At 39.0% G+C, this 24,463-nt stretch overlaps 1 protein-coding gene across 4 annotated transcripts in view; it reads right to left on the reverse strand.

Annotated features, from left to right (window-relative positions):
- Positions 1-6,252: 6,252 nt before the first annotated feature.
- The window catches only part of foxp4 (forkhead box P4), a 42,415-nt gene continuing 24,204 nt past the window's right edge, over positions 6,253-24,463 (reverse strand). For 2 of the 4 annotated variants that reach the window (XM_012964612.3, XM_012964620.3), the window contains exons 8-17: positions 22,733-22,831; positions 20,882-20,969; positions 20,659-20,742; positions 20,311-20,512; positions 19,947-20,023; positions 19,756-19,857; positions 19,121-19,242; positions 15,286-15,352; positions 12,434-12,588; positions 6,253-12,256 (exon numbers count right to left, since the gene is read on the reverse strand). In XM_012964612.3, the coding sequence (XP_012820066.1) occupies positions 12,118-12,256; positions 12,434-12,588; positions 15,286-15,352; positions 19,121-19,242; positions 19,756-19,857; positions 19,947-20,023; positions 20,311-20,512; positions 20,659-20,742; positions 20,882-20,969; positions 22,733-22,831 (1,135 nt within the window). In that variant the 3' untranslated portion in view covers positions 6,253-12,117. The remainder of the gene's footprint in view (positions 12,257-12,433; positions 12,589-15,285; positions 15,353-19,120; positions 19,243-19,755; positions 19,858-19,946; positions 20,024-20,310; positions 20,513-20,658; positions 20,743-20,881; positions 20,970-22,732; positions 22,832-24,463) is intronic. The other 2 variants (XM_012964615.3, NM_001077187.2) reach the window with 2 other exon arrangements.

Below are 24,463 nucleotides of genomic sequence, written 5' to 3' on the forward strand. Positions count from 1 at the left end.
TTGAGTCATCTGAATCACGTCTCATCTCCATTGTCATGCCAGCATTGTATTTCCCTGGCATGTCCAGCATTTGGCTTTGTGTCCACAAGAGACCCTTACTTAATTAAATATGGGACTGTGGAAGGCGACAAATTTATCTGGGCTACAAGATAATTCGGAGCCAGGCCATTTGGGGCAGGAATGCTGGGGCCATTGGTTTCTTTGATATGTTGATCAAAGAAAGGCAATTGTGGACCTAAGAACAGCAGGAGGGAGCAGCTATGAGAAAATATGGATTATAGAAAGGGATCCATATCTCCTTTGCTTTAGGGTTCACATCCTCGTAAATAATATATTGGTCATGAGGAGGTCCCATGCTTCCCAATGATACCAAACAGGGACTGCCTATACCCACCAGTTAGGAAGGATGGTTTCTAGGGGACTGGAACATGAGACACCCCTCATGTTTGGTATCATTCTAATCGCCCGCATATGGGTTAAAGCAAGCCCATATTTTCATAATAACATTGGATACTGGCAAGTGACAATATTATATGACAGCAACTGGCCTGAGAATTGCAGCTCTCTACAGGGGGTCCCAAGGGACAAGTTCCTGGACACTCCCCCCTCATGCATATGGTAATGAGGGAGGGTCCCCGCCAGGGATATAATAGGGCAACAGACCCAGGTACTGATAGCTCATCCTTGAGGTTCCAATTCTGTTGAGGTGTGTGCTCAGGTTTCCAAACTCTTGCCTCAGGAGGACAAAGAAAATAACTTGGTAACGTACATAGGGTTTCTCTGTGTTTTATTTCCTTTTATTTTATTTACTGTTTTGTATGTGTATGTCTCTTTTTGTAATATCTTTTTAAATGCACTGTTTACTCTTGTAATATTAAATATAAAATGTAATAAGTTATGTCCTTTGGCTCTATAAAGATCCCACGTACCTTGTATAAATGTTTGGGCCTAGAATGTATTAACTGCGTGTCTGTATGTAATGGGCGGGATTTGTCTTTGTAAACGCTAATTAACCAGTTGACTGCAAGCAGGAGAGTGTGTTTGATTGTAATTTAACCCTTTGGCTGCTAGAGTGCTTGTTGAATTAGTGGAAGCTAACCCTAACTACAGTGAGCGAGAGTGTGTGATACATTTGTGTATTAGGTTTCTATCACCTGTTAATGATAGATGGTGGCAGTGAATAGTTATTTGGGGTGGTGGTGTGTTTGGGGGTGTCTGATGTTAGTCTAACCTGTGTGAAAGGTAACTGAGTGCAACCCCTTGTCTCCCTGTCCCGGTGTAACGTGCGTCTGAGAGTAACGTGTTCCTGACATCCATTATTCTGGCTTTTTCAATATTTCACTATTCTTCATTCAGAGTAATTGCCTAGAATGAAAAATAAAAGCAGTATGGGCCACATTATGGATGAACAGAGGCCTCAGTGCTGGTCTGTTGTGGGTAAAAATACAATTGAATAACCTTCATAAATCATATTATACACTAATGGGTTAAGCTGGTCTTAAACACCTAAATTTGGTCAGGAAGTTTGGCCAATTTCAACCATACTGCCCAAACAACTGGACAAGTATGGCCAGTTGGGAGGTCGCTCTGAATGAATATATTGAGATCCTGGTGAACTGAGGATTATCAGTCCTGAAAGAAAATTTCCATCTGTTTGCCAAAACTTAAGTGAATAGAAGCCCAACCCTGCATCTCCTTTTCACTTTCTTTTGTTCCAGTTATTTGAATGACTGGCCCAAACAAAACAATAGAAACAAGACCATACACATGTATTTCCCCTAGTAAGTATCCATTCATAAATATCATACCGTACAGGTTGGCCCATGTATGGCCACTCTCCATTAACACTGTCCTACTTCAAGACTATATTTAAAACAGGAAGTAAAAGAGTACTACACTGTATATGCCCAGGAAATGCAGCCACTTCAAGAGTATTATGAACTAAAGCAACAGTTAAGAGACCATGCCATAAACCTTCAAATCATCTAGAACCCCCATTGTGCATTTGAATTCAGATGGAATCTCCCCAGTGGCATAATTATAGAGGAAGAGTCGCAGGGGGCTAGAAGACAGAGGGGCCCGGACCAGCTTCTTTTAAAGTTTTTAATATAACCCCAATCTGTGGCCGCATTGTGTGCAGCAGGGTGCTGGGGACACGGGAGAGAGAGAGAGGGTGAACGGGCAGAGGAGAGGGAGGGTGGGTGGCCAGTAATGTTCAAAGTGCACACTGGATCCCTCCAAAGCCTTTTTTTGGGGGGGAGGACCTGGGGTGGTCTGATACTCGGTGACCACTTTCTCCTAACTTCTAATATGTCACTATAAATGTTTTTATAGAAGCACAGAAATGTAACAAATATGATAATATATGGACATTGTGGCTCAAATACATATACATTTATTTGAGCTTTTTTCTGTAACTGCTGAAAGCAAAAAAAAAAAAATTGTGGGAGGGTAAAGGTTTACGCCAACCTTTATTTTATGTAGTCTTCCAGGAAGCTTTTGGTCAGCTTAGAGTTGGGCCTGATTTACATTTGTAAGTGGGAGTGTTTCCCATTCCAGGTTAAAGTATTTATCTGGCAGTTCAGCAACTGGCTAGGGGTGTCAGTCTTTAAAACAGAAGACAATGCATATTCTTTCTCTTTGGTCCCCAGTTGCTGGTGGGGGTGGTGTGCTAGAGAACTTGGGGCAGAGGTAGGACTCAGTAGGTGAAGTAAGTACTAAGAATGATTTGTAATACCTCCTCTCACTCCTACAGCAAGTTATCAGGGTAGTTTGTAGAACAGCCAGAAGTTCCAACAAGGAGGCCATGAAGAGTTAGTACCCTGCAGTGTCATCAAGTCAACAAGTATAGAGGCTCAAGTGGTCAAGCTTGCTGGGGACTAGTCCACCCTATGAGAACTACCTCTGGGATGCTGTGAACAATTCAGTTGTGATTGAGAAAGAGTACCATTCAAGGGATGGAGCATTTATCGAATGGTTGATGTTTGCACCATTTAATCAGCACCCACAAAGAGACTGTGTAACAAAGAGTTGTCATTTAATTTAAAAACCATTGGTGCCCAAGTTAGTTGAGAGATCAAGTTCTTTGTGTGAATACAGTGTGGTTAACCCTTCCTTCATCAGTACAGCAAGGGCCCACCTGCACGGAAAGAGTCACATGTAACCTGTGCTCTACTGGGAGTTGCAGTGAGTTGAAACTTGCCTAGTCAAGTCCAAGGAAATCCATCAACAAGTATTATACAGTGGAAGTACCCAATTTTTTTAATACTGTTACATATACAGCAATAGATTATAGTAAAAGTCTGAGCCATACTAATGGTAGTTTATATCTGGTGTAACTATTTATAGTTTTGAGTGCTTTCACACTGTTGAATGATCAGATGAGCTGTCTCCTGGGTTCATATTTTATAGACCCTTGAATGAAGAAAACAATGGACTGGAAATGTACGAGCTACGCAATATACACTGCTCAAAAAAATAAAGGGAACACTTAAACAACACAATGTAACTCCAAGTCAATCACACTTCTGTGAAATCAAACTGTCCACTTAGGTAGCAACAATGATTGACAATCAATTTCACATGCTGTTGTGCAAATGGAATAGACAACAGGTGGAAATTATAGGCAATTAGCAAGACATCCCCAATAAAGGAGTGGTTCTGCAGGTGGTGACCACAGGCCACTTCTAAGTTTCTATGCTTTCTGGCTGATGTTTTGGTCACTTTTGAATGCTGGCAGTGCTTTCACTCTAGTGGTAGCATGAGACGGAGTCTACAACCCACACAAATGCCTCAGGTAGTGCAGCTCATCCAGGATGGCACATCAATGCGAGCTATGGCAAGAAGGTTTGCTGCAGCAGGACCGTTACCTCTGCCTTTGTGCAATGTGGAAACGGAGGAGCACTGCCAGAGCCCTGCAAAATGACCTCCAGCGGGTCACAAATGTGCATGTGTCTGCTCAAACGGTCAGAAATAGACTCCATGAGGGTGGTATGAGGGCCCGACATCCACAGGTGGGGGTTGTGCTTACAGCCCAACACTGTGCAGGATGTTTGCCATTTGCCAGAGAACACCAAGATTGGCAAATTCGCCACTGGTGCCCTGTGCTCTTCACAGATGAAAGCAGGTTCACACTGAGCACGTGACAGACGTGACAGGATCTGGAGACACCGTGGAGAATGTTCTGCTGCCTGCAACATCCTCCAGCATGACTGGTTTGGCAGTGGGTCAGTAATGGTGTGGGGTGGCATTTCTTTGGGGGGCCGCACAGCCCTCCATGTGCTCGCCAGAGGTAGCCTGACTGCCATTAGGTACTGAGATGAGATCCTCAGACCCCTTGTGAGACCATATGCTGTTGCGGTTGGCCCTGGGTTCCTCCTAATGCAGGACAATGCTAGACCTCAAGACGAAGGCATTGATGCTATGGACTGGCCCGCCCGTTGCCCAGACCTGAATCCAGTTGAGCACATCTGGGACATCATGTCTCGCTCCATCCACCAATGCCATGTTGCACCACAGACTGTCCAGGAGTTAGTGGATGCTTTAGTCCAGGTCTGGGAGGAGATTCCTCAGGAGACCATCTGCCACCTCATCAGGAGCATGCCCAGGCATTGTAGGGAGGTCATACAGGCACGTGGAGGCCACCCACACACACTACTGAGCCTCATTTTGACTTGTTTTAAGGACCTTACATCAAAGTTGGATCAGCCTATAGTGTTTTTTTCCCACTTTAATTTTGAGTGTGACTCCAAATCCAGACCTCCACGGGTTAATAAATTTGATTTCCATTGATAATTTTTGTGTGATTTTTGTGTGATTTTGTTGTCCACACAACTTTGTAAAGGACGAAGTATTTAATAAGAATATTTCATTCATTCAGATCTAGGATGTCTTATTTTTGTGTTCCCTTTATTTTTTTGAGCAGTGTATAAGGTTAGGTGCTCTAGTTCCCCATAGGGGGTGGTTAACTGTGGAGATTCAAGGCTGGAAACCTGAGTGAGCTTTCCCTGTGTCTAACTTTATACAAACCATTCTTTGTTCCTTCTGCAGCCCAGTCACAGGGCCTCACTATGTTAACTGCATGTTTATTTTTAACTTTTTTTTTTCTTTTGCACTCACAAAAACGCCTCTCTGTGCAACAGTTCCAGTAAATGCTAAGCAACAGTACTGGAGGAATAGGAAGACAAACTCTGCATTGGATGTTATATATTGTAATTATATACAGAATAATTTGCCTACTTCTGCAAAATATATAGATAGTAAAAGACAGCAGGTGTTCCGTAACCATATATCATGGGGCTTTAGCACCAGGGTCGATCTGGGCCAGCGGGTACTGGGAAAAAAAACAGGCAGGCCCCGCCAAACCAAACCTGATTGCGCTAAAGTTTAGTCAAATGTACTTGGAGGGAGGATGGGTGGCAGGAGTCCCTGGGGGTGTGTGGAGCACCCTGGGGGAAATGTTATGCGACTTAAGAAAACAGAAGCGATGCAAAGGCCTTTCCACTAGCAATTCCTATATGTGCTGGTGGAAAGGGATTTCGGAGCGGTTAGTCGCGCATGATAGCAAAGTTTATGGCGGCCAGCTAAAACACTCCGTGGGACATCAGCCTTAAATATATAAAGCAAGGGCAATTGACTCTTAATAATATTGACTTTATTGTTTGTGTATGTGAATGTGGCCTTAGATAGTAAGCGCCACTGAGTTTGGGTCATGTGTAACTCTGAAAAGTGTTCCATAAACATGACAGCATAGCATAAAGTATAATAAATTTTTCTCTAATAATTATGACAATACTGTACCTTGTTATTGGTTGAACCGTCTTTTCTTTATGTTTAAATGTGTTTTAAACATACAGAAATGTGACAATGCTTTGCTGTATTAGCTGCATGTGTGATGGTAGCCGAAGGACTACTATACTCTCAAAAGCCTTTTTGTTAATCATAAATAAGATGTGTACAAGCAACTTTTTGAATTGTTTGCTTGATAATCATTTGATCATTTTTAAATGGTATGGAACTTTCTGCTTAGCTGCACTTGCAAGATTGTATGAGATATGCAAAACCACCAATATATCAGTTCCAGTTGAAGGAAATTATTTTTTGGGCCTGAACAGATGCCATACAACCAATCAGTTTATTGGGTCTGTGTGGGCTGTTGCGATACTGTACTTAAAATGCCAGGGCCTATTTTGAATCTCAGTCTGGACCTGTTACAGAATTTAAATGCATTTAAATGCATATAGAATATAGAAAAGGTGTCTACGTTATTTTATTTTATTGCAGCAGTTAGTAATTATTACAAACCATGCCATTTTGAATTTTTTTTCTTGTGGTATATGGTATGCATTGTTCTGTTATTGATCTTTATTGTTCTTTAATGTTTTCACCAAGTCTAATATTTCATCTTGCTTTTATCTTACATATAGAAATATTATTTTTTCATTATATTAAACTGTAATCACGCATGGGAATAAAGGGAAGATTTGTTCGGTGCTGGGAAAAAATGTGTAAATCCAATTGCAGAAACAAAGACTCTAACTTAAGCTGGCCATACACACACCGATAATATTGTACGAAACCCCGTTTCGTACGATATTCGGTGCGTGTATGGCAAGTCGGCGAGTCGACTGATAAGCCAGGTTAAAAGATTTTGATCGGGCGCCATAGAAGGCGCCTGATCAAAATCTGCTGTCGGCAGAAGGAGGTAGAAATCCTATTGTTTCTACCTCCTTATCTGCCGTTTCAGCCCTGAATGGTTAGTGGCCGTTTGTACGATCTTTCGTGCGACCATCGGATCGGAAATCGCCATGTGTGTGGCCACCTTTACACAGATCAGCTGGGATTCTCTTTGAAGGATTTTTTTTTTGCATTTTAACATAGCACCTGGCTGTGGAATAATTTGTATAGCGTTATTCTGCAATATTTCTTTAAGAATATAACCCAGATGTTGCTAAACTACTACTATACTTCTAGCATGCCTTAACCTTTATAATATGTTAGATATTTCTGGGATTTGTAGTCTAGTAATAAATGAGTCAAGTTTGGTTGAGCAGTTGCAGTACACATGGCTGGAACTAGGGGTCAAATTTGCATCTGTCAACATTTGCCTCTATGTAGATATATAGACTTCCAAGGGTCAACAGTTGAAAATCTAAATAAGAAGGAAGAGAGACCTTAAAGGTACTCTTCTAATGTAAAGGTGAGCAACTCCCTTGCTGTTCTGCCTCAACAGTGTGTGCAGGTTTCATAGAGAGCGGCTATTGTAAGACACAAACAGCCGTAAACTTATAGATATTAACCACATTTAATTTTCTTAATTAGTACAATGCATAAAATTTCATGGAGTAACCTGCCAGTCTGTCACATTCAGTAAACTGAATTGCACTTCATACCTCCCAACATTTTAAAAAAGCAAAGAGGGACAAAAGAAGTTGCGTGTAGCAAGGTGAAAATTCTTTTGACCATGCCCATTTTTGCAAACATGCCCCCTAAATACCACTCCTATTTTTACAAAATTTGGCTGGTTATTTAAAGTTTGAACACATTTCTGGGGGTTTTGGGGTCTTGTTTTATCTGTTGTTACAGTTTTGATTAAAAAGGTGAAATTGCCCTTTAAGCTGCAAGTCTCAGTTCACCCAAGAGACCTGTTTAGTTTATTAGTCACAATTGTATCTAAGTGCAGGTATTGCTTGTTAAGTTTCTGGGCTCTTTGCCAAAAGCTATTTTTTCTAATTAAGTTTGAGAAACTTTGTATCTTTTTTAGTGTTCAGTGCAGGTTTAGTGCAGGAAATTAAAGGGAAAGGAGGGACTTGTCAGAGCTGAGCTGTCAAAATCGGGACTGTCCCGCGGGACAGTTGGGAGGTATGGACTTGTCAAAATGGCATTTTGCCCCCCTGAAACCTTGTGCATCACATAATTAACACAAATGACATAAATGGTCTCTCTGTGCTTTCCTGCAGTTTGTGTATATGTATATATATATAATGTGTAACTTGTAGGGGTGCCCTGAAAAACTGGGAATTGTAAACTGGGTAAAGTAGTAAATGGAGCAAGCTTCTGATATGGATAAACTGTTAATGCATTTAGTCAACCCACTGGCTGTATCAAACACCCTACTCACATTTTATGGGCTGTATGATGCAATACTCAGTGAATGTTATATGCAGATGTCCATACTGGTTTATTTTATGCACCAAAAGCCAGGTCTATATGAGAAGTCTGTTTCTGGTGCAAAAGAAATGATGGCACACCACAGCAACAGGTGTTTTACAGAATAGACAAAGCAAAGATCCCAGAGCCTGAGGGATACAATTTTGCCTCTCTTGTTCTCTGCATTGATCTGCACAGTAGTAATTCAGATTCAGAATACAGGAAAAGACAGTGGGCTACAGACAGATGATAGCCACACTTCTTGTACCTGCAGTACTTATATACTTTCCTATCAGCAATTTGATTGATGGGGTGGAATACATGTAGGGATGGAGTGGTTTTAAAGTCTACATGACAATGGAATGCATACTCAAAAGTCATACTCAAAGTAATAAGTACAACATCGGCAACTAAAGAAATCTGTAGAAACAACTCCTTGGTGGCTGTAATACACCAAGGCAAAAACAGTCTGCCATGACAAGCACACACACATACATTTAAATAAATTTAGGTTTACATCAATAAAATCCAAAACTAAAAACAACCATTATTCAAGATGGCTGGGTTCACCAGGATCTTGCACATCTATGGCAAACGTTACTCATACTCACTACTCACACAGCCATAAAGTTGAGAAATCACAAATAAATGCACTGTTCACTTCATAGAGACATGATCCCATCACCCACTTCTTCAGAGCAGCTAGCAGTTAACTAGACTGACAAATCTATATAGAAAGTAATGAAACAGTTTAAGGTAATGTTAATGGCCAGCAGGCAGGGATGAGCATTAGTCTGTAACATACCCAAATGTGTGTACCTTTGGCTCAATTTAGCCTGCATGTTCTATGCTGCACTTCAGTAAGTGAAGCCAAAGCATGAAAATATTTTGATTTATTTGGCATAAGAATTATCTTTGGTAGGGGATGAAAAGTAGGAAGCAGCACACTGATAAGAGGGACTTATGCCCTTCATGAGGAGAGGGACTCTGGGCAGAACTGATGACAGGTGACTGCTACTCTACACTATGTGCTGACTGGCCAGCCATGTTTTGCATGCATATGTGAAAAAGTACTTGTATAAATTTCTGAATGAAAATGTTTTCACGTGGAAATTAATCTCTAGTAGGCCGATAAGCTAATGCTCACAAGATGTGTAAATGAACATGGAAAATAAGATTTTTTTTTTGTATAAATAAATATACAAAGTATATATTAGTGGTTTGTGTATATTATCAGGTCTTTAAGAGACACTTAAGGGCTTAAAGCAAGAAACTGTTGCAAATCGTCATGTGTTTAAAAACCACAACACGTTATTTTAGTATAACTGCTCGTCACAATCAGGACCAAATATTTGCACCTTATAGTTGCTAAAGCATACGCCCACCACGTAAGAGGCAGCACAAGAGGGGGGGACAGGGCCATTCGCCTGCACTTCCTTTACTTACATGCTTCTTAGAAAGGAGCAGGACTTTAACTATAGGAAACAGACAATGCAACTCCTGGGGAGCCCATGGGTTTTTGACTGATAAGTGGCTGCAATATATGTTAGTGGAAAATGTTTTGTTCCCAATGTTTGGCCCAATGATCTTGCTGTGGGGCCTAATAACTCCACTGCTGAAAAGTGTATGTAAGTACTAGCTTATATAATAAAGTAAACTGATCACAATATAAACAGTTGATGTTACTCTATAATAAGTAGTTCATATAAGTAATAAAAAAGATTAATGTACTAATAAATCAATTTATTGGTGGTTAGAAGAATATCCCTTATGTTTTTTTTTTAATTCAGTGAGGGTTAGTGGAGTTTGCCTTAAGTTTAAACCCTACACTTGTGCCTGCACTTGTCACACTGCTCTGAGGTGTCATTGCTTGTTATGCAAGTTTTTACATTCTACAAGTTAAGCATTTTTGCACAAGTTATACCATTTGTTCAAGTTTTAAAGTTTATACATAAGTTATGCAATTTACGGAAGTTTTGCTCCTTGGGCAGACCCTTTTCAGGTCAAAATGTCACCCCCATTCCCTGATGGCAACCCTGCCTGTAGGCATAATGATGTAAGGGAGCCCTATGCTTCTGTACATGCAAGCACATTGCACCACGTTTCTGCAACCATTACTGCAGCTGGGGTTGTGCTTACTTTTAAAATAAATGACTCCTTTAGTGTTGGTGTTAAAGTGTCACTTGTCATAGATGTAAGAGCAGCCATGTTCTCCATCTGGTGAAACCAACGACAACAGAAAAGAATTGTCTTAACAGTAAATACCAAAATACCTGGGCCAGTATGAATAAAATGTTATGATTTGGCAGAAATTACTGAACTGTAGGGATAAATACTGCTAACTTGTTTTGTGTTTTGATAAAGCTATCACACAGATGCATATCACACCAGAATAGCCCATTACTGCAATAGAAAAAAACAGAAATAGGCAAAACAGAAAAAAATCCAAATTTTTTGCCTATTTTAGCCATCTAATGAAGGAATGATAGCACCAAATTTCCTCAAATTAAACACAGTACATTTTATGGCCAAAGTATGCCACAGTTCCATTTTTATTCATATTGCCCATGTTTCTCCTAAAAAGTCACTTTACCCATATACTCTGATTTTAAGATTTTTCTCATTTTACAGTTTTTTGTGGTCCCACCAACATAATGCATTTGCATAAAGCATCTGACTTTGGGCATTATTATTGTCTTGCTACCTAAGACTTATTTACTAACAGTGGGCATATTTTTACCTGGGCAATAGCCCATGTAGCTGGTGGCAACTAATCAAATTTTTGCTAATGGTGGTCTACCTGAGTTGACTAACCAAGGCTAATTGCTGATTGGTTGCTATAGATTACTGCCCAAGCACAAATATGCTCAGTGTTAGTAAAAAAGTGTTATTTAGTCTTATGTATCTCAATTTCTATTATACAGGTATGGGATCCCTTATCCGGAAACCTGTTATCCTGAAAGTTCCAAATTACAGAAAGACCATCTCCCATAGACTCCATTATAAGAAAATAATTCTGGGCATTCTGGGTAACAGTTCCCATACCTGTAATATAAAATGTGCTCTGTTATATAAGCACATCTTATATTTTAGTGTGAATTCCCTTTTGACCCCTTCTTTACTGTATGTACTGTATGGTGTACCTGGAAGCCCTTTGATCCTAAAATGAATAAGGTTATTTAGCTTTGAAAAGTTCCCTGAAAATAATATTTTGTACTAATTGTTTGGAGAAGCAATTTCACCTTTGACTCACTGGAAGTCACCCCTGTGACAGGTATAAAGCTACAGCACTTATTTGGTGCACTTTTTTAAGATACACATAAAACAGTAAACAAGCCCCTTTCCTCTAAATATGCAGACCTACACCTTTGTCTTTATCCATTTGTGCACATAATGTGCTCATATTTATATGTTTGTGTAAATCTGTGCATCTTGTATCATTAAGTGTTGCATTTGTGCATGTATGTGTGTACCAATATTTCACATCTATGTGTGAAGTGTGCCAGCAGTAAAATTAATCTGAAACACACAAAGCCAAAATAAATAACAAAGTTTGGTTATTTTTGGTACCTTCAAAATTGACCAGCAGAAGAGCTAGCATAAGGGACCCCCAATCCTGCATGCATTGTAAGGGAATATTCATGGAGTTTGCAATGGCAAAATATGTCCATATTTCCATATTATGCAGTGGTGGGGGCGAGAACACAGGATTGGAACTTTATTCCTGACAATGTCAGAGGTCACTAGAAGAATCAATACCCATCCCATCTTTGTCCATGAGCCAAATGATTCTGGGAGTTTCCCTCCAGTCCATAAACCATGGAAGTGCTGCCAGATTATGGTTGGCCCCAAAGTTTGTATAAGAATCAAGTTCAAGTCTCTTTGAGAGTAGATGAGGCTTTGGGACAGGTTGGTCTCTGGTGGAAGTGCTGGACTTTGGGACAATGAAAATTATGAAATTTGGTGCCACTAAGGCAAGTCTTCCATGGGTGTCTCTGGCTCTATGTCACGATCTTCTGGCAGGACTGTAGTTTGATTAGTTGGTGCAGAAAGAGAGGCAGGTCTGACATCATCTTCTGCAGGCTCCTCCTTGACATGGATGGACTGACTAGAAGAGAAGAGAGTACTATTTAGAGTGCAAAATTAGAAAAGGTCTAAAACTGTAACTGAAAAAAAGTTAAAGTGATGAGGAAAGATGCTGATGGTATTATAAGGAACTCATGTTTACATTATGATGGCAGTTTAGGAAAGGCATAAGTAGGTAATGGCCATGAAAAAAAATTACCTATACTGAGGAGACAGACGAGGGCTGCTTCCATTGCTGTTTCCAGGTTCCCCGGTGCTGGTAACATCGTCATGCCCACCATGGAGGACACTGCCTGAACTGTTGTGTAGTGGTGGACTGTTGAGCAATGGAAAGCTACTTTCTGCCAGGGCAGCCTAGTTGGAAGAAAAGAAAAAAACACTAAATCAAAAAAAAAAAACCCTAATCTTGTAGGCAATTATGACTAATATATGGTGCTGGTTTTACTTTGCTCTAAAAATTAATACCATCTGTATGGCCTGTCTCATGTCAGTTCTGTCCCAAAAGCAGCTCAACAAGAGCTCAGCAAAGAAAAGGGGATTGAGCTTCACGCTAGACTAGAAAGTAGCTGAGAGCTGAAGTTGAGCTGCTTGTGATACAGAATCTACTTGAAACTGAATGCAGGGAGAAAGGTATGTTATTCTGGGGGCCATATAGAGTCTTTTTAGGTGCTTTTATTATAAAAGGCTTACTTATCCTTTCACAATAGAAGTAGGGTAGATGATGTCCATTATGTTTTGGGGTTCTGTACCAATCTGAGGTGACTACAGCCCGTATGCAGTAAAGAATTGCACGTATAGGCTCCAAATCTTTTGTTTTTCTGCTCATTCACAGCACATACTTATGTTGCTGTCAGTTATCACAGCTTAGGGACAAACTAACAACATACTGTATATATAGAACAGTGCTGCCCAACTACATGAAGTGGGCCAATTATTTCTTTTTTAGCATGTTTAGGCCAAGATAAAAAAAATATCTTTACATACTGTAAAGATTATGGAGCAGACTGGGGACCAAAAAATTTCCTTGGGAGGGCCATGTCTGGCCACAACAGGCCTCCAGTAGAATAATCCTGATATCAAATCGAAAGTCACAATGCAAGTTTCAGTATTTACTTCAGATTATTATTGCATAGCAGCTCAGAAACCAGTCAATTTGCATAAGAATTTAATGATCTGGCCTGTACCATCAGCTTCTATGGCAGGCAAATATTTTTTGTTTAATGATTTGTGACAACCTTCACTACAACTGCCCAAAACACACTGAGCATGCGTGTGCCTTACAAAATTCAAGATGCTATGCTCCTGTGCACAACTTTAAAGGCTTGGATGAACCACTAGGGTTGTGCAGTACATTATATATGTAAAAAAAAAAAAAAAAAAAAAAATATATATATATATATATATATATATAATACAGGCAAACGGCATCTTTTTTTTCCCTTATGATTTTAAATCTCTGGACAACTGAATGGGACAAGCGTATAAAAAAATAAAAAAAAAATTCTTACATTTTTCTGAAATCTGAATATTAAAATTAGAGATTCCACCAAATATTTTGTGTCAGATTCTATATTTATTAAAATACTAAAATTATGGATTTGGTGAACACCTTATACTCAAAGCATTTTATGCATCTGCCAGCACATTTTACAGGACAAGTTTCCTGTAATCAGACGGCTTGCAATAAAAAACATTTTGTGACTATTTGATGTTAGTGTTTATCATACTTCATTTGGCATGCGATATGACGTTTTTAAATGCAGCGTATTGAGTGGGGTAAACATAGTAGGAGTCATTTATGAACACTTAAGCAGGGTGCAAAGTGTACAAAATCAGGTGCAAGCTGCCATGTTTTTCACTGCACTGTGAGAAGCACTTAGGCGTCTTAACAAGGTTAATTAGTAGAATAATTTAAACAAGAAAGCTTAGCAAAGTGAAGAAAACAACAGGTGTGAGATCTGTTATACCAAACCTGTTATTCAGAAATGAATACGTTTTGGAGGCAAAACAATCTTATTGGGTTTATTTAATGTTCAAATTATTTTTCAGTAGACCTAAAGTATGCAGATTCTTTAAAATAAGTAAAGTTACATTTACAAATGCAGCCGCAAGCTCAGTTGCTGAAAACTATCTCCTTAAACTTCCATAGTTGCGCTTAGCATCACTTCAGCATGACTCTTCTACCGGACCAAGTGTGTGGGGGACCCTGAAGTTACTAACACTCTAGGTTTTCACAGACGGTTGTGTCAATAGGTGCAAACAGACTTGCACTGAAAGAATCACAGGCTTATGTTGTTTCAATTCTGTACACTGGAAGTGACACAATCCCAGAATTTTAGCGGCAATTCATGAACATACCGGTGGAAACAGGTACTGGGAATACTGGTAAAATTAGCTGAATTGTGAGCAAAAAAACTGCCAATATGCATAAGAAAACTGCACTTTGCACAGTACACTGCTTTCGTAAAATGACCCTTAAAGGAAATGTAACACAAAATTTTTATATTCAATATATCCTTTCTAAATACTTTTATTAGCAAATATACAAAAGAAAGCTTGCAATAGTATATGTGGTTTTTTTAAAAAAATGACTTTACCAAAGACTTACTGAGCTCAGGCAGCACATCTCTCCCAAGTCTCGCAGCCTGCTTCCGTTCCACTCCCCCTCCACCCCCTCCCTTTCTCCGTGCAGCGATCCTTGTAACAGACATGCAGATGCAGGGGAAGAAGAGAAAAGGTCCGTCTCCTATCCCTCTCCTTTCCCTCTCTGTGCCAGATCACTGGTAGCCCGTAAATCACTTTAGAAAGGACTCCGAAGAATGCACTAAATCAACTGCCGGATTAAACCGGAAGTCTACCCCATCGCCATATCGCCTTTTGAGCTTGGCCCAGTAAGTCAGTGGCAATGAAATTTTTTAAAAACCACTTACAATATTGCATTTTTTTAAGGTTACATAGCTTAATAAAAGTATATAGAATTGATATCTTTAAAGTGAAAATTTTGTGTTACTGTTCCTTTAATAAAGAGCAGACAATGACAGAATGACTTACCTGGTAACTTGCATTTAGGGCACTGTATCCCAGCCCAGAGATCATGTTTTTAACAAGGGTCGGGCTACTGAAAAATAAAGCAACATCATAATTTAAAAATTTCAATCTCAACATTTTGCTACAAACATTGCAAAATGTGTGGCAATTTTATAAACATCATAAGCATTTAGCATAACAAATTGCAAAGTGTATTTCCACAAAGTTACATGTTACCCATATCAGTGTTCCCCAACCAGTGAGCAACATGTTGCGCACCACCCCCTTTAATGTTACTCCCAGTGGTCTGAAAATAGGTGCCCATTTTTAAAGTTCTGGCTTGGAGGCAAGTTTTGGAAGCACAGAGACAGTTTTACTCCAAGCATAGCCTCCTGCAGTCCAACAGTCACATGGGGCTACCAAATAGCCAATCACAACCCTTATTTGTCATCCCCCAAAGAACTTTTTTCATGCTTGTGTGGCTCGCCAACACTTTTTACATCTGAGTGTGGCTCATGAATTAAAAAGGTTGGGGATACCTGACCTATATAATATGCAGCACTGTCACACTGGTATTTCCAGTGCTGTATATTCTGCAATCTGTGGCACTTAAGTAGTTATTACACAACACTTGAATTATAGACAAAGATTGTTTTACAATGGAGATATCCATATAAAGCAAAAAAAAGTTCAACTAAAAACAAGGGCACAGAAGTCACAGCCAATATCCACAAACAACGTGGTTATGCAGTAGATATAATCTATTTGGATTTTGCCAAAGCATTTGGTACCGTTCCCCACAAACGACTGCTTTCTAAACTAAGGTCTATTGGTCTTAGTGAAGTCGTTTGCTCACGGATAGAAAACTGGCTACAGGATCGGGTACAGAGGGTGGTTGTTAATCGTACATTCTCTACTTGGAATAAGGTTCTCAGTGTGGTCCCTTAGGGTTCTGTACTGGGTCCACTTTTGTTTACCTTGTTCATAAATGACTTAGGGGAGGGTATTATAAGAGATGTATCAGTGTTTGCAGATGACACAAAACTCTGCAGACTAGTCAATTCTATCCAGGATGTGGCATTCTTGCAGCAGGATCTTGACCAACTGGCAATCTGGGCGGCTAAGTGGCAGATGAGATTTAATGTGGATAAATGTAAGATCATGCACCTGGGATGTAAAAATATGCAAGCCACTTATACCCTTAATGGGATTGCACTAGGCAAATTCATAATGGAGAAGGATCTTGGAGTCCTTGTAGATAATAAACTTGGCTGTAGCAAGCAATGCCAGGCAGCACCTGCAAGGGCAAACAAGGTTTTGAGCTGTATTAAAATGGGTATAGATTCACAGGAGGAGGGGGTTATTATTCCCCTTTACAGAGCACTGGTAAGGCCCCATCTAGAATATGCTGTTCAGTTTTGGTCTCCAGTGCTCAAACGGGACATTATTGAGTTAGAGAGGGTCCAAAGAAGGGCAACTAAGCTGGTAAAAGGTATGGAAAGTCTCAGTTATGAAGAAAGACTGGCCAAGTTGGGTCTGTTTACACTGGAGAAGAGGCGCTTAAGAGGTGACATGATAGCTATGTATAAATATATAAAGGGATCATATAATAACCTTTCTGTTTTATTTACCAGTAGGTCCTTCCAACGGACATGAGGGCACCCACTCCGTTTAGAAGAAGGGAGGTTCCATTTAAATATTCGGTATAGGTTTTTTTTACTGCGAGAGCTGTGAAGTTGTGGAATTCCTCGAATTCCTCCCCGAATCAGTTGTGCTGGCTGATACATTATATAGCTTTAGGAAGGGACTGGATGGCTTCTTAGCAATTGAGGGAATACAGGGTTATGGGAGATAGCTCTTAGTACAAGTTGATCCAGGGACTGGTCCGATTGCCATCTTGGAGTCAGGAAGGAATTTTGTCCCCTCTGCGGCAAATTAGAGAGGCTTCAGACGGGGTTTTTTGCCTTCCTCTGGAAGTTAGGCAGGTTATATATAGTCATTATGGTTGGATGGACGTATGTCTTTTTTCAACCCAACTTACTATGTTACATACAAAATCCCCTGGTACTTTATTTCAGGTATATAATTGTATTTTTCTCTGGATTTTAAATGGCTTTTACTCAGTCTCCTATTGAGTAAACTTAGATGATAAAAAAAGCTAAATATGTATAACTTCATTACCATCTGGTGGACATTTTTTGTACTGCTCCTCTGACCTTAAAACATAACTGCTGACTTTTATTTTTTCATAACAATATAAAGAAAAAACAGAGACTGGCAGTAATTAAGTATTTTGAGTGACCAGATAATATTAAGAACAAATAGTTTTCTACACCTTTGAGGTATAAACTTTTCCTAAAACATCATCATGTGAAGCCACTTATTGGCAGGAATGGTGTACACTGTACAGTAAAGGTCACCATCACTGGTCACTAGGGCAGTGAAAATGCATTCTCTGGATTGATAAGTGGTAACTTACTATTTGGCATTTTGACAGAAAAGTCCAGGTCTGGCATATGCCAGAAGGCCCTACATGCCTAAAAGCATAATGCCAAAAGTCAATTTTGGTTGAAGATGAAGAATGCTGAGATGTTTTACACAGTTTGGGCTAGGGTCTTCAGTTTAAATAAAAACAAACCTTTAGGGACCTGACAGTTGGGGCACTTTAATGCCTGCTGGAAATCTGCTCCCACTCTGGTGATGATGGGCCTGAAAACATCTGGCCCTCTGGATAAATTTGAATTGGCACATGTAAAACACTTTGGTGGTATGGTGGTTTATCAATGTTTAAGTTTTGAATTTGTAAAAATGTATTTAGCAACTAAAAGCGTGTGAGTTCATGTAGAAGTCAACGGGGGTTGTCCTAGGTAAAGTCAAGCAATATCGTTTTTTGAGTTTTTTTCCAGTTTGTAAAATTAGAAAATTTAAGGGAATTAGAGTTTTTTATCAAAATGAGTTTACCATATAAATTAATAAGCAAGCATTCAATTTTTTTTAAAATGCCAGTTTATTTGAATTAGAAAAATTCACAAATTTGACAACTGATAAATAAGCCCATTTGTGTTTTACATCAAACTAATGCATATGGCAAGTATTACTGGCCAACATACTGCCTGCAAGAGAGATTTCCTGTAGGTGACAAAGTGCCCCATCTTTCACAGACCTTAGGCTACAGCATACAATGACGTTCTTGACAATTTTGTGATCCCTACTTTGTGGCAACAATTTTAACACAATAATTCCCAGGTGAACAAAGTAAAGTCACAACCGAACTGGTTTGAGATGTGAGAGGAATAATTTCACTGGCCTAAACAAAGCCAAATGTGAACAAAGCTTGGTCTCAACATCAGTACCCAAACACACTAGTGCTTTTGTGGATGAATGGAAGTATATCCTACCAATAATATTCCACAATCTAGTGCAAGGCCTTCCATGAAGTGTGGAGGCTAATATAGCAGCAAAAAAAGTTTTTTTTTTACCTTTCACTTAATCAACTTGAATCTAGGAAGATTTCATTTAGACAAAAAGGTTCAACTTGGTTGGTGGGTGTATTTTTCCAACCTTAATTACTATGTTACTTTGTATGAAACTTAATTTTAATACCCTTGGTTTAAAAAAACAATTGGGCTGACACGTCTGCATTGTTCTGGCCATGTAGTAATTTTTTTAGTTAAACACCATGATTTTTCCACTTTTATGTACATTTAACCTGACATCAGTTCTCATGCTTATGGGAAGTTGACTTAAAAGTGAAGCTGTATTATCAGTCTTTTGTATATCAGTAAAGCTATCACATTTTACACAGGTTTATAGATGTTAACAATTTTTTTTTTTTAAGATCACAATGGGCAGGACTCACCCAGTCATCTTTGGCGGCCTTCTCTTTTGGTATTCCAACTCATCTACTGTCCACACTGCTCCCTTCACATTCTCCACACGCACAAAACATTTGTGCAAACTCAGGTTGTGACGAACTGCATTCTGAAAAATAATCATTTCTACACTGGAGTATTATTTCAGACATATACTACATGGCACACAGATGCTACCATCTTTTTTTAGGTCACTGAAAATTAGAAGCAAATAAATTAACTTGTCAAGGTATGAACTTCTCACCACGTGGAATCCAAGAAGATAATGACAGAGTATGTCTTTTGTCAACTACCTTTAGGGCTCTGGCACACGGGGAGATTAGCCGCCCGCGACAAAACTCCCTGTTCACGGGTGTCTAATCTCCCCGAGTTGCCTTCACCTGCCATCCCACCGGCGACAATGTAAGCATCCCACCGGCGACAATTTAAGTCGCCGGTGGGATGGCACACGCGGCGGCGCAATTTCGCACAAATCGCCGAAAAAGCCTTGCAAGTCTTTTTCTGCGATTTCCCGAAATTGCGCCGCTGCAAGCACACGCATTAATGATTTTACAGTGCTTTCAGCATCCCTCCACTACCTCAACTGATTTACAAAGTACTAATATGTAACATGGTTTCTTACCTTCCATGTAGCAGTGTTCCTCCGAAAGTACGCAAACATGCGCGTGAACCAGTTGTAAATCTCATTTAATGTCAGCTGTCTGTCTGGTGTATCTAATATAGCCTGTGTAGGATAAATGGAAAAAATGGCTGATTTGAAAAATTACCAGCTGCAAGGCTCTAAGTTCCCTTCTGTCATTAAAAGGCTCTTACCTGTCGGATTAAAGAGGCATATGTGAATGGAGGACGTACTTCAGCATTCTTATAAAACTCATGATTTTGAGCAAGTTCTGAAAAATAGATAGCAAGAACAATAAGATAATTGAAGTCAGGAGGGAATTTCCCCCCCATTGAGGCAAACTGGAGTCTTGACAAGGGATTATTGCCTTCCTCTGGATCAAGAGTTAGGCAGGCTTAATTTAGAAATAAAAGGTTGAACTCAACGAACGTGTCTTTTTTCAGCCTAGATTACTAAAATTAGATTATATACAGACACAAAAAGGTTTGCAGAGGAAAATGAGGACAGAGAAACAATTATATGAAGTTCGAAGAAGTTAGTATTTTAACACCTTTTTACCTGATGATATTGGGGTGCTAAACTTGTCTACAATCCTTCGACGCACAGGACCGACAGAAGGCAGACTTGAGGAGCTAATCACAGAGGTGCCCTGTCTCAGTGGAGTGATAGGGGCTGTAGCAGATGTAGGGGGTTGAGGTAAGCCATCTGGGAATGTGTCAGGGGACATTTTGTTGTGGGAAGCACTGGATACTAAGTTGAGCTGGAAGGATATGAGCAATTAATGAATGTCAAATAGCATGAAATAAAAACTAATTTTGATATCACATGAAAATATAAATTGGAGCGTGGAAAATAAGAACACATAAGGCTGTATAAAGGGGACATGCACAAGTGGCAAGCACTTACTGGTTGACTAAAGGGCTTTGGTTCTGATGGTCTCATGTGAAGATGGGTCATCATTGCCTGCAATCGCTCACTCTCCTTTGCCAACTAGTAAACAAATCAAACAAATTTCATCAAATATAAGCTGTAGCTTAAAACCTGTTAAAAAATTAATTAAATATACGTATAAATATATATATACCCATACATACGTATATACGTAAATATATATCATATACATACTAACCTGTATCTCAAGCTGTTGCACCACCTGCATCTGAACTCGACACTGTGCAGTGCTGCGATCATCAAGAGCATGCTCTGTGTTTAAATGCCTATTTGGTTTAAGAGATAGATATTTAGTGTGTTTATAAAGCAACATTCATTATAGAAGAATATACAAGAATGTAAATCATCGCTGCTATGGACACAGATTTGCCCTTTAAACCAGCACTTAGGGGCACAATTATCCACATTTTAATTCGAGTTTTTACAACCATTCAGGGTTTTTACTGCAAAAATTTTTACATTTCCAAAACAAACTGTTTGGGAAAAAAATTGTGATCTAAAAGCTGGAAAGTTCATGTAGAAATATTTTTTAATTCGAGTTTTCAAAAGTTTGCCACCACCACTGAATTGGAAAATGTTAATTATACTGCTCATACAAAAGTCTAAGGGCTTTGTCACAAATAGCATTTTTAAAATACAACATGGTGTAAAAATGCCAAGTATTACTATAGAAAACATATTTTACATGCAATCTGCCAAAAAAGTGAATTACTGCAATACAATGACTTAATGTTTCATTAAAAATTAACACTATTTCAGTCGTTTTGGTGCGAGTCATTAACAATATAAACAAACAGTGCTCAATTATACACTGCTACAGTTGGTCTGTACTTACTGCATATATTGTTATTGCCTGTAGCAAGGCACACTATAAAAGATTGATGTAATTTTGTCATAGTTAGTGGGAAATGTGAATCAGTGAATTGATCGAATTATTGGTAATTCAGAAATACCCTTGGATGATTTTATGCATGTAAAAAAACATTGCAAATTCATAATAACATGACATAATTACACCTTGTATGACATAGCCTACGCAATGGATACCAGGGAAGTACAGGTAAAATGGCAGTGCAGCGCTGCTATAGAAACAACTTAACTTAAATTCCCTGGGGGGTGCCTAGCATATTTGCCCCCTCCCAATAAATGAACCTTTCCTTTTCCTTTTACAAATCAGACAGCTGAAGAACAAATCAGTTAGTAAGTCAGACCACCATACGTATTGGGATCCTGTACCAGGAGGGAGTGAGAGTGAGATTGATTTATAGAGTTTATCATTCATAACACCCTCTGCACCATGAATCTTACAATCTACAGTCCCCTATACCATTCATACAACGCACACAGACTCCATTAGGAGCCAATTAACCTTTATGTGGTATTAAAAACACAGAAAACATACAAACTTCTTGCAGAGAGTTATTAGGTTGGAAATGAACTTTGTACCAAACACTGCAATGCTTAATACTTGGCCACCTTAATGCCCAATGTTTAATGTAAATATCCACTTTAAATAAATAGTAACTTATCACAGTATAACATATCATGTGAACAAAGTACTTCTTCTGACCTGTATACCTTTTGACATGCAGCAATGTAACTAATCTGGAAGGACACATTTCCCATAGATTTCCATTTTGAACTGCACAAGTTGCTTATTGTACACAGACATAAAATGCTGAACTTGATGGATATGTGTCTTTTTTCAACCTATGCTACTATATAAAGAAACTACACAACAGTTTATATAACATATGCATAAGTAACCAATAGTGTATATATTGCAAACGTAATAGTGAAATGTTTGTTATGGGTTTGTTAAGATAAATGTAATATTAAATTAAGCTACAGTTATTAAAAGTTAAAAAGAAAAATGAACTAGTTCTTAAAGTACAAATGCTAGCAAATAACCATGATTAACTAAAACCCTTAATTAGAGTAGTAGACTTTTGCCGCCTGCTTCTATTTATACTTATGTCCTTTGCATGTTTAACATGGCTGCAAAGAACACAATAAAGATGTTACCTACTTTATAAATTGTCCCATGTCTTCACAGAGAGCTTCGCAGCCTGGCCATCTGCATTCACCATGACCATAGAGTGGGTGAGAACTTTCATAATGTGACATGCTGGGAGAGAAGGATAACATTTATTAGGACTAAATATCCAGGAAGCCTTGGTAGACTATGGTAAAATCATGACATTAGATCTTAAATTAAATAATTAAGGTAAATGTAATACAATGAAAAATTGACTTTACAATAATGTGTCAAAAAATTGACAGAAATGCCATTACTTTCTGTGGTAAAAGCAAGTACATCTACTACATTTACTAAGACACGAATCTGAACCGAATTGGAAAAATTCCGATCTGAAAACGAACATTTTGCGACTTTTTCGTTATTTTTGCGATTTTTTTCGGCGTCTTTACGACTTTTCGGAAATTGTCGCGACTTTTTCGTTACCAATACGATATACAAGTTTTTCGTAGCCATTCCGAAAGTTGCGCAAAATCTGGCGATTTTTTCGTAGCGTTAAAACTTGCGCGAAAAGTTGAGCCTTTTTTGTAGCATTAAAACTTAAAAGGTGCAACGTTTCGCGCAAGTTTTAACGCTACAAAAAAAAAATCGCAACTTTTTGCGCAAGTTTTAACGCTACGAAAAATCACCAGATTTTGCGCAACTTTCGGAATGGCTACGAAAAACTCGTGTTTTTTCGCACAAATCGTATTAGTAACGAAAAAGTCGCGACAATTTTCCGAAAAAATCGCAAAATACCGATCATTACGAAAAAAACACAATCGGACGCATTCGGCCCGTTCGTGGGTTAGTAAATGTGCCCCCTGGTATTTTCCACTTTGGCAGAAACAACCTCAAATAGTTTTTTTGTTGTAATGGGTCATTGTCATGTTGAAAGTTCCACTTTTGGTTGATCTTCTGATAGATGATCTCACATTATCCTTAAACACTCTCTGTTACATGGAAGAACGTATAGTCGTTTCTATGAGGATAAGCTGCCCTGGTCCTGATGCAGCAAAGAACCATGGTTTAAAATTGGTTTTATAAAGAATCAGAATCAGGTTCTTCTGGTAAAACGCTGTCTTCTGGTACTGTGACCAGATAAACTATCTTTGCCTCATATGTCAAAAGCACATTCGTTCCAAAGTCTTGGCCTTTGCCTAGGTGTTCATGGGCAAACTTAATTCAACAAAGGCTTCCTCCAGGTACAAATGTTATGTACCTGTAGATTACATTTGTGCAGATTTCTAAAGGAAGACTCATACAATGTGACAGTAGCAGTGGCAAGAAATACATGTAGGTCCTGTTATAAAATTCTGGTTCTTAGAAACTTCTTTCAGCATCTTGCATTCTGTTGTAAAGGTTAACTTACTGGGATGGCCAGAGCAATTGGCAGTTGTAGGAGATCTCCAGAACAATGGAAAGATTGATGTCCAGTTGTCTGGTGATTTTTTTAAATTCCTTCCCAGACTCATTGGCATCTATAAACGCCTCAGAAAGCTTTTTTAATCTAACATGGTGATACAATACACTTCAACAACGAAGAGTAAACCAAACTAACACTAAACCAACATCTGATGTTGGAGGTCCCTCCAAGATCCTCACTAAGGATGTTCTAATCATTTGCACCTGATCTGGTGCACCAAATGTGGGAGTGTGCTTACTATTTCCCCAAGCAAAATTTGCATTTATGCTTAAACGAATTCTGTCATGTGAAAACATGTTTTTTTTTTCAAAATGCAT

This window comes from Xenopus tropicalis, chromosome 2 (genome assembly GCF_000004195.4).
Source record: "Xenopus tropicalis strain Nigerian chromosome 2, UCB_Xtro_10.0, whole genome shotgun sequence".
NCBI lineage: Eukaryota > Metazoa > Chordata > Amphibia > Anura > Pipidae > Xenopus > Xenopus tropicalis.